This window comes from Acomys russatus, chromosome 25, assembly GCF_903995435.1.
Source record: "Acomys russatus chromosome 25, mAcoRus1.1, whole genome shotgun sequence".
Taxonomy (NCBI): domain Eukaryota; kingdom Metazoa; phylum Chordata; class Mammalia; order Rodentia; family Muridae; genus Acomys; species Acomys russatus.
The window spans coordinates 361,662-375,960 of NC_067161.1; the positions used below are offsets into that span (position 1 = coordinate 361,662).

At 46.7% G+C, this 14,299-nt stretch overlaps 1 protein-coding gene across 1 annotated transcript in view; it reads left to right on the plus strand.

Moving 5' to 3' along the window:
* Myh11 (myosin heavy chain 11) overlaps positions 1-14,299 on the plus strand; it is a 105,772-nt gene that overhangs the window by 17,265 nt on the left and 74,208 nt on the right. Inside the window, 1 exon segment of the mRNA XM_051168257.1 lies at positions 2,563-2,719. Within this exon segment, the coding sequence (XP_051024214.1) occupies positions 2,563-2,719 (157 nt within the window).

Below are 14,299 nucleotides of genomic sequence, written 5' to 3' on the forward strand. Positions count from 1 at the left end.
GATGCTGCCCCAGAGAGCTGGGGCCAGGGTTGAGACCTAAACAGAGGTGGTGCCGCTCTAGTTTTCATTCAGATGATATTGACTGGCATTACTCTTTGGGAGCCTAGATGGGTGACGGATAGAAAGGGCACAGTTGTGCCTCAGCAGATATCCACTGAACACCTACTGTGTGTCGTTCAAGGTCTCCAGGACATACAGGCAAAGGCAAGCTGCCTCTACCCTTGAGGATGTTTCAACTTAACCTTGGCAGTCATTTAGTAGCTATTTAATTAGTACCTACTATATGTCAAGACTTAGGTTGGGGCTAAAGAGGACAGAACAGGAGCTCAGGCCTGTGGAGGTAACTGCATCTGGCCCTTTCAGGTCAGAGAAGGACCTGGGAGACACCAGGCAGATCTCCCACCAAGCTGGAGGTTGTCTTGCCTCCTGCTGACCTCCAAAGATGCGTTTTCCCTCTGGTCGTTGCAGCTGTGGCTATGCCTAACTGCCTGCAGGCAGCCCGTATCCAGCTTTCCTGCCTCCCTCTCTGCCTCTGAACCTTCTATCGCCTGATCTGGACTGCCCTCACTGTCCTTTAAGACTCAGTACCCCAGCATTTCCCACAGTCACCCCAACCCTCCTCAGGGCTTCTCTTATTTCCATTCCTGTTGGTTGGTATGAGTCTCCCATGACAGTTCCACTCTGTCCTCACCTGGAAGTTCTTGGACAGGGACACTGTTGAGTTATCAAGCTCAAGCCTTTGGGGCCACTGTGTCCCTGAGAGTCCTTCTCTTCTCCTCACCAATCTTGCCGCTGTGAGGAGCAGCAGGTATGGTCTGAATTTTGGGTTTTGTTGTTATTTCTCACATTTATTCCTTGTTTCATCACCACCATCACTTTCTTTTTTAAGGACAGGATCTCATGTAGCCCAGGTTGGCCTCAAACTTGCTTTGTAGTTGAGGATGACTTAGAACTCCTGATACTTTGAGTACTGTGATTATGGATGTGTACCGTGATGGCTGGTTTATGTGGTCCCGGGGATGGAAGCCAGGGCTTTGTGCATGCTAGGCAAGCCCTCGACCCACTGAGCCATATTCCCAGCCTTTGTTCCCTTTCACCTTTGAACATGTTGTAGTATCCCACCTCTTCCCCTCTGCAGGTTAGCACCCTATGTTACTGTTTTTCAGTGGCTTCTCTAGTTGGTGACATGTGTCTCTCACTTCTCAGGATATGCATTCCTACACTATTAAATTACTTCTAAGAGGCCAGACATGGTGGCGCATGATCCCAGTACTTGGAAGGCAGAGGCAGGCGGATCTCTGTAAATTCGAGGTTAGCCTGGTCTACAAAGAGAGTCTTAGGACAGCCAGAACTACACAGAGAAACCCTGTTTCAAAAAAACCCAACCAAACAAAAATTACTTCTAAGACTTCTTCAATAAACAATAGCATCGCTGGGCATGGTGGTGCACACCTTTAACCCCAGCACTCGGGAGGGAGAGGCAGGTAGATCACTGTGAGTTCGAGGCCAGCCTGGTCCACAAAGCTAGTCCAGGACAGCCAAGGCTACACAGAGAAACTCTGTCTCAAAAAACCAACCAACCAAACAAACAAAAAACCAATAGCATCATTCAGCCGCATTGTCCTCCTTCTATACAAGGTTAGAACAGTCCTACTGTCCACATATTACTCCTCTTCCTCAGGCTTGTGTGTTAGCTATTTCATTGCTGTTTACAATTTTAAAACCATGTGTTATTGGTATTATTTAGTCTTGTGTTGTTTTTTGAGACAACACAAAAGTATCCCTGGGTGTCCTTCAACTTGCTCTGTAGACTATGCTGGTGTGAACTCAAAGATCTGCACACCTCTGCCTCCTGAGTGCTAGGATTAAAGGTGTGTGCTACCACTGCCAACTGGTATTCTTTAAGTAGCAGTCTACCTTTCAATCAAATAAAAAATACAATGGAGATAAGTAAAAAGGGAATTTTTTTGGAGAGCCAAGGAGATGGCTCAGTTGGTAAAGCACCTGCTGATCAAGCTTGTGTTCCCAGCTCCCACTGGACAAAGCTGGGTCTAGAGACCCATGCTCCTGTCACCCTGATGCTGGGGAGACAGGGACACTGGGATCCTTGGGATTTATGCTTAGCCAGCCTGGACAAATTGGTGAGTTCCAGGTTCAGTGAGCGAGCCCATCTTAAACAATAAAGAGCAGGGAGTTGGAGAAGAGGCCCCATGTTGGCTTCTGCTCTTCGTGTGCTTACACACATGTGCATGTGTACCCCACATAGAAACATGTGCACACAGACCTACAAGTTATGTCCCTGAGGCTTAGTGAGGTAGAGGACCGTGGTAGATTGGGAGCTTAGAAGAGCATCCAGAACTGTTTAAGACTCAATCCCAAGATTGGCCTGGGAACCCAATCTTGCCCTTTTCCTCTTACACCCTGTGTGCTGAGTACAAGGGATGCCACAAAGCTCCTGCTGAGCTGCTGAGGCAGCCACATGGCATGAGGCTGCTGACCATAGGTGTGGGAGCTTCCCCGCCCATCCGAAGGTCTAGAATTGAGCCCAGTCCTCTCTTGCAGACTTACTCGGGCCTCTTCTGTGTGGTGGTCAACCCCTACAAGCACCTCCCCATCTACTCAGAGAAGATCGTGGACATGTACAAGGGCAAGAAGAGACACGAGATGCCACCCCACATCTACGCCATTGCTGACACTGCCTACAGGAGCATGCTACAAGGTGAGCCTGCCAGGCCCCAGAACTACCTCAGAGCTCAAGCTCAGTCCCCACCCCCACCTGCCTGAGTCCCCATCAGGAATGTGGAGTTTGGCAGGCGGTGCCCTGACTAAAAAAGGGCAAAAGCAAAAGCAATGTCAGTCTGCAGCAAGGAGGGGCAGGGAGCTCAGGCCTTGAGCAAATACGGGCATACCCTCTCTGGCTCCTGCCGTGCCTGTCTGTTCCAGGGCCTTGGCCCAGGCAGCAGCTGGAGAGGAGACAGCTGGGAATGAGCTGGGGAGGAGCTGCGCAGGGTCCTGGGCTGCCACCTGCCAGTCTGCATCCCTGGGATCGCAGTCAGGTGTCTTTTCCTTCCCAGCTTCAGTTTCCTTGTATGTGAAAGGAACAACTTCTCGATGCTACGGCTCTGTGAGACTTGCTGTGGTGGCTTTTCCAATGGAGGAGCTTTGTACACATACTCCAAGTCCAGATGTGGCAGCTTGTGAATCCTCATCTGAAATCTTTAGGATCAAAGCCATTGCAGATGTGAACCCCTCCCCCCCACACACAAACACACAGATTTAGGAATATTTTCATATATGCATGATGAGAATTGGTGGGGCTAGAACTCAAGTCTAAACACAATATTCATTTATGTTTCATCTGTATACAGTTCCAATGTAATTTTTGACAATATTTTAAATAATTTTGTGCATGAAGCAACATTTTGTCAAATGGAATTTTCTCTTTGTGGTTTCATATTTGGACTAAAAGAGTTTCAGATTTTGGGTTTTGTTTGGGGTTTAAGATTCTTAACCCATGTGAATGCTATTTTGTATGAGCATTTCTACTGGGACAAATAGAATGGCAAATACATAACAGAGGAATGGGGAAAGTATTAATTTAATGGTCCCACTGAAGTTAAATTTATACCTAACTCCAGTAGAATATTTACCACTGAGATAAAGATGTGAACGAATTATTCTAAACAGGCTCCCTTATGCCTTTTCCCAGCGACACCTCCTCAGTGCCCACCCCCACGGTGAACCCCCCACCTCCTCAGCCCCCAACCCCTGCCTGCTGAGGCCACTGCTGTTCTGATTTCTGTCACCACCAGCTTAGCCTTGAACTTCAGTGAGAGACACACTTACATTGTTTACTTAGCATTCTGGAGAGCTCCCTGTCCTTCTCAGACGTCCTCAGCAGCAGTGTGCAGTTACAGCATGAACTCTGGGACAGAGCTGCCTGTGCTAGCATGTGCCTAGCATGCTGTGTGACTTTGGATAAGCTGCTAAATGTCCTGTAGCTTAGCTCTTCCTCTGTAAAAGGGCAGAAATAGTTAGGTCTTGACCACTGTGGTGGGCCAGGCCTGTAATCCTCCCACTTAGGAGACTGAAACCGGATGACTGAAAGCTTGAGACTATCCTAGGCTATACAACCAGTTTGAGGTCAGCCAGGGATGTAACTCAAAGTTAGTCAGTCAGTGGATCATCCATCCATCCAGAGAAGTCTGTGACCACCTCTTAGGGCTGAGATGAGAATTAAATGAACTAATGAACTATTATATTACATTTTAATCTTTTCAAAACAGTGGCTGGGACTTGACCAACAAACACCCTTTCTAAGCATAAGGCACTACAGGGTGAACATCCCTAAGTCTAAAATCCAAAATCTAAAATGCTCTAAGATCCAGGATAATTTCATTGCAAATTCTAGAAAGTGCAAACTATAGTCCATGAAATTTTGATTGAGCAAAGTTATTCAAAACAGAACATGAGTGAGGTCTAATGGTACACGAGTAAAATTAAAATCCCAGCACTGGAGAGGCAGAGGCAAGCTGCCCCTGTGACTTCCAGGCCAGCCTGATTAATAGAAAGAACTCCCGGATAGCCAGGACTACCTAGAGAGATCCTGTTTATAAATAAACAAAGATAACATAATATAAAATGACCTTCAGATGGGCTGGAGAGATGATGGCTCAGAAGTTAAGAACACTTGATGTTCTTTCAAAGAACTTGAGTTTGGCTCCCAACACCCAGGTCAGGCAGCTCTCAAATTCTCGTAACTTCAGCTCCAAAGGATTTAATACCCATTCTGGTCTCTGTGAGTACCTGCATCTGTGCGGCCATACCAACACACACACACACACACACACAACACACACACACACACACACACGTGCACACACAGGCACACACGCACACATATGCACACACGTGCACACACACATGCACACACGCACACAAGGCAGACACACGTGTACACACATGTGCGCGCACACAGGCGCACACATATGCACACACGCGCACACACACACGTACAGAAGCATGCAATTAAAGAAACAAAGTTTCTAAAAGTTCAGATAATATCTGGAAGACATGTGGGACTTGCCTTCCTTCTGTCTTCAGGCTGCTTCATTATGAATCTGCAGATTCTCTCAAATCTAGAATTTGAACACCCTAGTTCTAAGCTTTTCACATACGGGATGCCAGGAGCAATTCATGGACAGGAGGACAGTATGCAACACATGGGTACAGGTTAACAGCCTCGAGACCACAGTTAAGACAGGCAGGTGGAACAGGCTGGTGAGGGTCAGGTGGAACCTGCACACTGACGTTCCTCCACAGGGCCAGTTAGCTCAAGGGGACACAGGTCTGAGCCGAGGATTGAGAAGAGCTCTCCTGAAATCCCCAAGGGCAGGAGTCCAAGTGCATCTAGAAGATGAAGGCAGTGGGTGAAAGTTCCAGGCTACCAACAGTTTGCTAGATCTCAGATGTCATTGGAATGTCATCTGCCTAGACATGAGCCTGTCATTCTCCTAAAGACCAGCAGGGGGAGCCCTGCAAGATGGATCAGGATGATTTTCTCCAAGGTGGGAAAGCCCTGCTAGGTCTTACAGTTAGAATCCTGTCTGTGTTGTTTTATGGTACTTGTGGTCCCCTGGGTGAAAGTGTATTTGGAAAGCATCTTAGACATCTCTTTGGTGAACCGTACATAGCTTTGCTGTTCACATCATTGGGCATGCTTTTGGTCGAATGATTGAGTGGACTAACAACTAACTTAGTTATACCAGTTTATACATCATATAATAGGAAGCTACAGGTTAGCCAGGTGCAGTGGTACACGCCTTTAATCCCAGCACTTGGGAGGCAGAGGCAGGAGGATCTCTGTAAGTTCGAGGCCAGCCTGGTCTACAGAGTGAGTCCAGGACAGCCAGGGCTACACAGAGAAACCCTGTCTAGCAAAACCAACCCCCACTCGAAAGGAGGAGGAAGGGAAGAAGAGGAAGAGAAAGAGGAAGAGGGGGAGGAGGAGGAAGCAGCAGCAGCTGCTGTTACAGGTTGATGGTCTCAGAGCTGTTTGATTCAGCAGCTCCAAAGCAGCTCAAATAAAGACTAGTTTAGATAGGTTTAATTTTTTTAATGAGGCATCGTTGTTTTCCCTTGGAATTCTTTTTTTTTTTTCTTCAAGACTCACTTTGTAGACCAGGCTGGCCTCAAACTCACAGAGATCCTCCTGCCTCTGCCTCCCAAGTGTGGGGATTAAAGGAGTGCACCACCACACCCGGCCTCCTTAAGGCACTACTCTGTTGCCCTTTGGTTTCCATTTCAATGTGAGATTATCTATTCTTTCTGTGTGGTCAGTCTTAGTTTCTTTTACTCTAATCCTTTAATCTCTTCTCCAAGTCTCTGCTCACCATGGTGGAACTTGCCATCAATCTGTTTTTCATTGTTCTGAAGACTTCATTTCTTGGTTGTTGGTTGGTTTGTTTGTTTTTGTTATTTGTTTTTTAAGGTCTTGGTATTGGGGCTCAAAGGAGCCACCAAAATGGATTTCTGGGAACAAGAAGTTTATTTAAAGACATATGCATGGACAAATAAACAGACAACAGTATGTCAACGGCTCTGAGGAAAGTTAAACCTTAGCCCTAGAGACAGACAGACAGGACGGCAAAGGTTCTGAAGGTGAAGCTTCTTATATTCCTCTGAAGAAGGTGTGGTGGCCGCTATAACTTGAGCAGGGAATTGGTTAAAGAAGGTGATGCATGGCTCATGTCTTTTGGTATGTCTTAAGACTGCAAACTCATCTCCCAAGTGAGAAAACCAGGCATTTGAACTCTTACCTGGAGATTCATACAGCTCCCTCAGGAGGGCAACTGTGTTGTGGCCTAGGCAGCTGTCTGGTCTGGATGCTAACATTTGTTGTTTATGCTGTAAGTTCCTCGTTTTTTCACCTCCAGTGCCGGACATTGAGCCCTAGGTCTTGTGCCAGCCCAGCACTCTACCACTGAGCTACGTCCTAGATCCATGGGGATGCTTGTTTCTCCGCTTCTTTTGTTGTTGTTGGGGTTGTTGTTGTTGTTATTGTTGTTTGTTTGTTTGTTTGTTTGTTTGTTCAAGACAGGGTTTCTCTGTGTAGCCCTGGTTGTCCTGGACTCACTTTGTAGACCAGGCTGGCCTCGAACTCACAGAGATCCACTTGCTTCTGCCTCCCGAGTGCTGGGGTTAAAGATGTATGCCACTGCATCTGGATATTTCCTTCTGCTTCTTATATGCAAGGGCTTGGCTTTGTAGGGGTGTTCTTAATTTTTCATCAGCAACATGGGGGCTTTAAAATTCAGTCCTAAAATATTATGGTGCATGTATCATAATTTACCCTAAATAAAAACCAAGTCAAATTCTCAAGTAAAGAAAGCTGACATACGTGTTGTTTTTCTCATGACATGTACCTTGTTGGTCTTGAGGAAACAACAAATTTTTACTCTCTCCCTGTGTGTGTGTGTGTGTGTGTGTGTGTGTGTGTGTGTGTGTGTGTCTGTGTGTCTGCGTGCACATGTGTGTGCTTGTGCATGTATATGTGTGTCTGTGTGTCTGCAACTGTGTGTGTCTGTGTGTACTTGTGCGTGTGTGTGTGTGTCTCTGTGTGTGTGTGTCTGTGTGTCTGTGTGTGTGTGTGTACATGCCCCCTGACCACACTTGTATGGCTTGTTGGTCATCCAACACTGGGGTTGGCACTATTGTCAGCTGCCTTTTAGAGATGTGGAGACTGAGATTCAGAGAAGTGAAGAACTTCCTGAAGTCTGAACAGTGTCAGACTGTTTTGAGCTTTGTGCCTGCTATCCCTAGGACACCTAGGGTTTGCCTGATTTAACAGTGGCACTGAGCTGTGCTTGCCCTCCAGCCGAGGAAAGGCCTTCTGTCCCTGTGGGTCTTGCTTCTTATCTGGGTGTTAAAGGCTGAACACTTGGGAGTCCAGAGTCAGACTCAGAAAATGACAGGATGATCATGGGCTTGGGTCGGGGAGGCGCATTGGAGCACTAAGCCTTCTGACACACCCTGTGGATCATCACTGTCGGTCCCTGAAGTGATGTAGGGGAGGTGTGAAAGGCAGATAAAATTTTACTCTAACATGATGAGTGGAGCACTCAGGAGGTGTGGGGCTGGCTTGTGTCACCACAAGTGCATTGTTATCACCTCATCAGCACCAAGAGGCCCCTGTCAATGGTGAAGAAAACACCCATCGGGGGCTCTCAGCTCACCCCTCCTCAAACCTAAGCTAAGTCTGGGCAGTGGCCACTAAGCAGGTCTCTCTGTTCTGTGGTTAAAATGCCTTAAGGGAACTGGCCCGTGCCCACCTAATCCCTACAACCTGGTCTGTAGATGAAAGAATTAAAACGCAGGCACTGCTAACCCTGAGCCTGGAAAGCGGGCTACCAGCCTCTGCAATAGTTAGTTTGTAGAGGGCTTCACATGACCAAAGATTTGCCTTAGAATTGCGAGTGAAACTTGGTGACTTTTCTCTTCTCTCCAAGGTCATGCAGTAGACGGGGTACCAAGGAGGAAACTGGACCCAAAGGCACTTGTTTTTGCTTTGGTTTTTAAAGATCTTTTAAAAAATGGGTATGGGTACTTTGCCTGAATGTATGTCTGTCCACCACATGTATGCCTGGTGTCCACTGAATTCGGAAGAAGGCACCAGATCCCTGGAGCTGGAGTTACAGATAGTTGTAAACCTCCAAGTGGATGCTGGAGACTAACCCAGGTCTCTTCTGCAAGAGCAGCCAGTGCTCTTAACCACTGAGCCATCTCTCCAGCCCTATTTGTGTTTTTGAGGCATGGTCTCACTATAAGACTCCCATGGCATCCTCCTGCCTCAGCCTCTTGCTGGGATTACAAACACATACCAACACACCCATTTGTGGCTTTAGATCTTAATCTGACCAGGCTACTACAAGAAAATGCCACCATAAGCAACGAAAATGTGCTTCCTGCAATTCTGGAAGCTGGAAGCCCAGATGAATGCATATGCGGGCTTTGATTCTGGTGACAGTCCATTTCTTGTTTAGTCTGGTAAAGGCAGGCCCATTTTCCTCTTCAAGGATGGTGTCTGAGCTGCTGTGTCCAAGAGAAAATAAACTCCCTTGGGCTGTGTGTGTCTGTGTGTGTGTGTGTGTGTGTGTGTGTGTGTGTGTGTGTGTGTAAGGATGCCAGTCCTGTTGGTGATGTACCGCCTCCTAAGGGCCTGGCCTTACCTTAAGGGAGGGAATATCAAAGGTGGAGATTTGGAGAGAGACACAAATGATCAGACCGTGGCGCATTCTAAGTAGAGAGGGGTTGACCCTGGCCATGTCCTCTAACCCCCTGACTCAGTCACTGCTGTTCATAAACATGTCTCTGGGTTATTAGTTTCGCCCATTCACTCACTCATACATGCTTTCACGACAGTTATAATGACCTGGAATGTGAAATCCCGTCCCACGGCCTCTCAAGGGCCATAACTGCAGGCATACATGGCCACATCTGGCCCCAAATCCCAGTGTTCAGTGAGAGATAGCTCAGTGGATAAAGTGACGACCTGAGCTTGATCCCCAGAACATAGTGTGAAAAAGTTCCTTGTGAGAGCTTGTGGGAGACACTGAGAGAGGTAGCACCCGAGGGTAACCTTTGGCCTCCATATACAAGTTGCATGTGTATGCATATAAGCGCACAAAACTATGCTAATGAGTTAATGTGGTACCCACAGCTCTGAGCTGTGTCATGGGGAACTTCAAAGTTCTCTCAGTTTAGTCTCATGGAGTAGCTTCTGGGCTCCTGAAAAGTTTGTTTTCCTGATGAAGAAACGGCTCTGGCAGGCATAAAAGGCTGCTCAGGATGGGGAGACAAGAAATGGTGTCAAACATGTTAAACTACAAACATGTCTCCGAGACAGGCCTCAGGCATGCCACGGACCGCCCCAGTTGGGTATGGGGGTCCCTGGGACGAGGGCCCCCAAAGACTTGGTGGGCAAGGATTCGGTGGTGACAAAGGCAAGCACAGATGCAGTCTGAAGCTGAGTGTATTTTGCAGGCAAGCAGTCTAGATTTTTATACACACTTTGAAACAGGGAGTGTTTTGTGGTTACGTTTTCCATGGAGTAGATTCAAGGGGTCAGTGAAACAATCAGGCATATAGAATACACAATACAAAGTACATAGTAATAACATCATTGTTTCTAAGTCATTAACTTGGCACAGGCAGATATTACTTTCTCAGATTGAGCCAGGGGCCAGAGACAGACCTCAGTAAAATTAACTTTTTGCTATTAGTCGATGTCTGACACCTTTGTCCCATCTTTCCCCTCCCTCACATACTCCTACATAGGGGAGAGATGGATGAGGTGTAGTAGCCAATCTATAGGGTCCTTTGTATCTAGGAGGACACCAGAGACTGCCCTTCAATACATAGGCCACACCACATGGAGTTTTGTATTGTAGGAATTAAAATTCTGCTTTTACTTTCACTCTTGTCCGAGTTACCTTTTCCTTGAATGGGCTCTGCCTTTGGCAAAGACCCTTCATTTAATTGAGGGGATTTTTAAAACCACCTCCTTTTGCTGTAATTCATTGAAAAAGTTCTCCATTGTTTTATTATTCTTAAGAACTTTCAGGATGACTAATAACAAATTAGGTGCATTTGGAGGAGGCATCTCATTCTGTGGTTTCTAGGCTGGTGCTTTCTCCAGTTCACCTCCTGGCATTGTATCTGTGGTCACCTTGTTGTTGCCTTGACTACAAGTGAGAAGAATGATAGAACAAATAAGGAGTACCAGGAAGCAGGTGGCTATCAATACTCCAAGGGAAAGAACATATGGCCTTTTCCAGGAGACTCTGCCTTTTGGGGTCTTTGCCTGAGGTCCCCAGAACAGGATTGTCATGCGGACTCCACTGGAGGTGGCGTGGCTCAGAGAAGGGACGTCCAAAAGCCAAAGGCTGATTACTTGGTCCTGTCTCCTAGGCTAGGAGACAGTGGGTAGCTCTTGGGAGGTGACCGCGTACTTAAGATGGAGAGCCTCCTGGGGCTGGAGGCAGAAGGGTAGGGGGAAGAGCCAAACCCTGAGAGGCCACCAGATTCCCCTGTCCTGGTGCCCCTCAATGAGCCAGTTCTAAGGGTTAGAAAATGCCTCCCTGGGCCCAGTGCAAACATATAGCCTATCTGAGTCTGACAGAACGTGATAGAGGAGAGTGACCAGGTGCACAGGACCCCAAAGCAGAGTCAGGGCTACTGAGCTGGGATAGAGTCATCTGTGTCTTGGTGTCTTTATTGTCATCTCCAAGTGGTAGGAGGATCCCTCTGAGCCATGTCTGAGCCTTATCTGACATGGGCCCTGTTGTCAGAGGAGGACCCATGATTGACAAGCTGTCACTAGCCTTATAGAGTGTATAGAACTTTCTGGAATCTAAGTTCTTGGCAGATATGAAGTAGGGACTCACTTTCTTTGGCCTGGGGTCCCCTCTCTCCCTCTCCCATATCTACAGCAGGCTGGTACTAGGCGAAGGAAGAGAGGTGTGGAGCCTGGGATGCATTCCCAGTTTCACTTGGCTTTCTCCTTTTATGGGTAGCCTGCAGGCCTCAGTCTCAGCAGCCAGCCATCAAGAACTCCATCTGGGGATCAACTGAAATAGCCAGTCCATGAGAGTCTAGGATGCTGGGCACCGCACCTGCATCAAGTCCTGTCCTGCTATGCCTCAGTGAGGAATGGCCCCAGGCCCATTATCCCACCCCCAAGCACATCCCAAGACTCAACCATCTAAAGACAATCCCACAGGCCAGGAAGGAAGGATAGACAGGGGTAGATTAGTGGTGGAGGTGAGGCCCAGAACCCAAGACCCTCAGTTAGAAGCTGAGCCACAGTGAAGCCATTATTGCCCACAGGGCACGAGGCTACATTCTTCCTGCCTCTAAGCTGCTTTACTCAACTAGGGGATTCTGGTTACAGACACCGCCTAAAAGGCTTATTGTCACTCTGGGAAGCCACAGAGGTATCCTGGGGTTCTGTGCACTGGTGCATGTCCTGGCTCTAAGTGTGGCTACAGCCCCCATTCATTTCTTTGCCTGTTTGACTCGTGTCTTTTTTATTTTTAAAGATTTATTATTTATTTATTATCATGTATACAGTGCTCTGCCTGCATGTACACCTGCATGCCAGAAGAGGGCATTAGATCACGTTATAGATGGTTGTAGCCACCATGTGGTTGCTGGGATTTGAACTCAGGATGTCTGGAGGAGCAGACAGTGCCCTTAACCTCTGAGCCATCTCTCCAAGCCCCTTGACTCCTGTCTTAGTCACTGCTCTATGCTACGGAGAGGCAGCATGCCAAGGCAATTCATAAAACAAAACATTTGACTGGAGCCTTGCTTACACTTTCAGAGGGTTAGCTCATAACCATCATGGTGGGAAGCAGACAGGCATGGCTGGAGCAGTAGCTGAGAGTTTTACATCCCATTCTGCAGGCAGAGAGAGAGAGACATTTGGCCTGGCATGGGATTTTTAAACTGTAAATTTCACCCCCTGTGACATACCTCCACCAATAAGGCTATATCTCCTCCAATGAGGCCATACCCACTCCCAAAGGCCCCACCCACTCCCAAAGGCCCCACCCACTCCCAAAGGCCCCACCCACTCCCAAAGGCCCCACCCACTCCCAAAGGCCCCACCTCCTAATCCTTCCCAAACAATTGTACTAACTGGGAACTAAGCATACAAATATACAAGCCTATGGGAGCCATTTTTATTCAAACCACCATAACACCACGCTCCGTGGTTAGTTATATAGAAACAAGGAGCCGTGGCTCTCGGTGCCTTGTGTTCCTAGGGCCTGGTGCATAGCAGAGCTTAGATGTGGTGGTATAAACCAAGTGTAGCAGAAACACCTGAAATCTTAGCTCCTAGGAGGTAGTTGCAGGGTGATTGTGAATTTCAGGACAGCCTGGACTACAGAAGTGTCCCACAAACAAACAAATAAACAAAAAGGAAAAAGTACAAAATTGTTTTTTAAAAAGATTTATTCTGATAAAATTTATCTAGCATAAATAAATCAATTTTAAATATACAAGCCACTGGTCATTAGTGATTTTACAGGCTATGGGCCCGCGGATGTAATTTAATAAAAAATTACTATCCTCTCCCCAAATCTTGTGTTCATTGGTGTCACTCCACACTCTCACCCCAGCCTCAGGCAACAGTCAGGTTTGCTTGTTTTGGAAAATCTTTGATTAGTCACCTTCTAGGACCAGCTTTTTCCCCTTGGAGTAGTTTCTTCAAGACTCACAACTGTGGTAGCGGGTGTCAGGGCCTTTTCCTTTTCATGGCTGAATAATATCTCACTGAATGGCCATACAACATTTTAGCATCTGTAAATCCATTTATCACTCGATGGATATTTTTTTCATTCATCTTTGAGGAAAGTGTGAGTAATAATGCTACACTGTCCTTTGGGTTTTGCTGTTGTTGTTGTTTCATTTACGAACTTGGAAAAGAAAACAAGAACAACACTGCATGTCATATACATCCTTTCAAAAATGTACTGGAAACTGGCAGGTTAAAGAATGATCCTGGGGAGGTTAATTGTTACAATACAGAGAATCTTTGGCGTAAGGGAGAACATGAGGCCTTTACAGAATTAGGAAGAAGCACTCCTTTCTCAATCCTCAGGTAAGTCATCTTCATGAAAATACAAATCTCCATGGATCTCTCCTAGAGTTAAACAGTGTACAACTTGTACCACTGTCCAGAGCAGCCTTACAGGTTAAGTACACAGTAGACAGTTCCCTGTCCCAACCACAGAAAGATGTGGAGTCATTGAGGTATTTACTCTCAAATAATATAACAAATACTCAAGTAAAAACTTGTATGTGAAAGTCCACAGCACTACAATTCACAGCAATCCGAATGTAGAAACAACCCAAATGTACTTCCATGGATGAATAAGATGTGGTGTATTGTGCAATGGAATATTACTTGGCTGTTAACAGGAATAAAGTAATAATGTATACTACAATTCAGGTAAGCCTTCAAAACATGATACGTGAAAGAAGACAGGCATGGAAGGAGGTGCTGTGGTTTCACCTAGAAATACCCAGAATGGGTGAACGTGTGCACCCAGATGCAGATGGAGCATAGATATGGGTTGCCAAGGGTTGGTGGGAATGGCTGATGGATAGTGATAGCCTAATGAGTATAGGGTTTTTGTTTTTTGTTTGGTTGTTGGTTGGTTGAGTTTGTTGTTGTTGTTTGTTTGTTTGTTTTTTTAAGGCAGGGTTTCTCTGTGTATCCTTGTATGTCCTA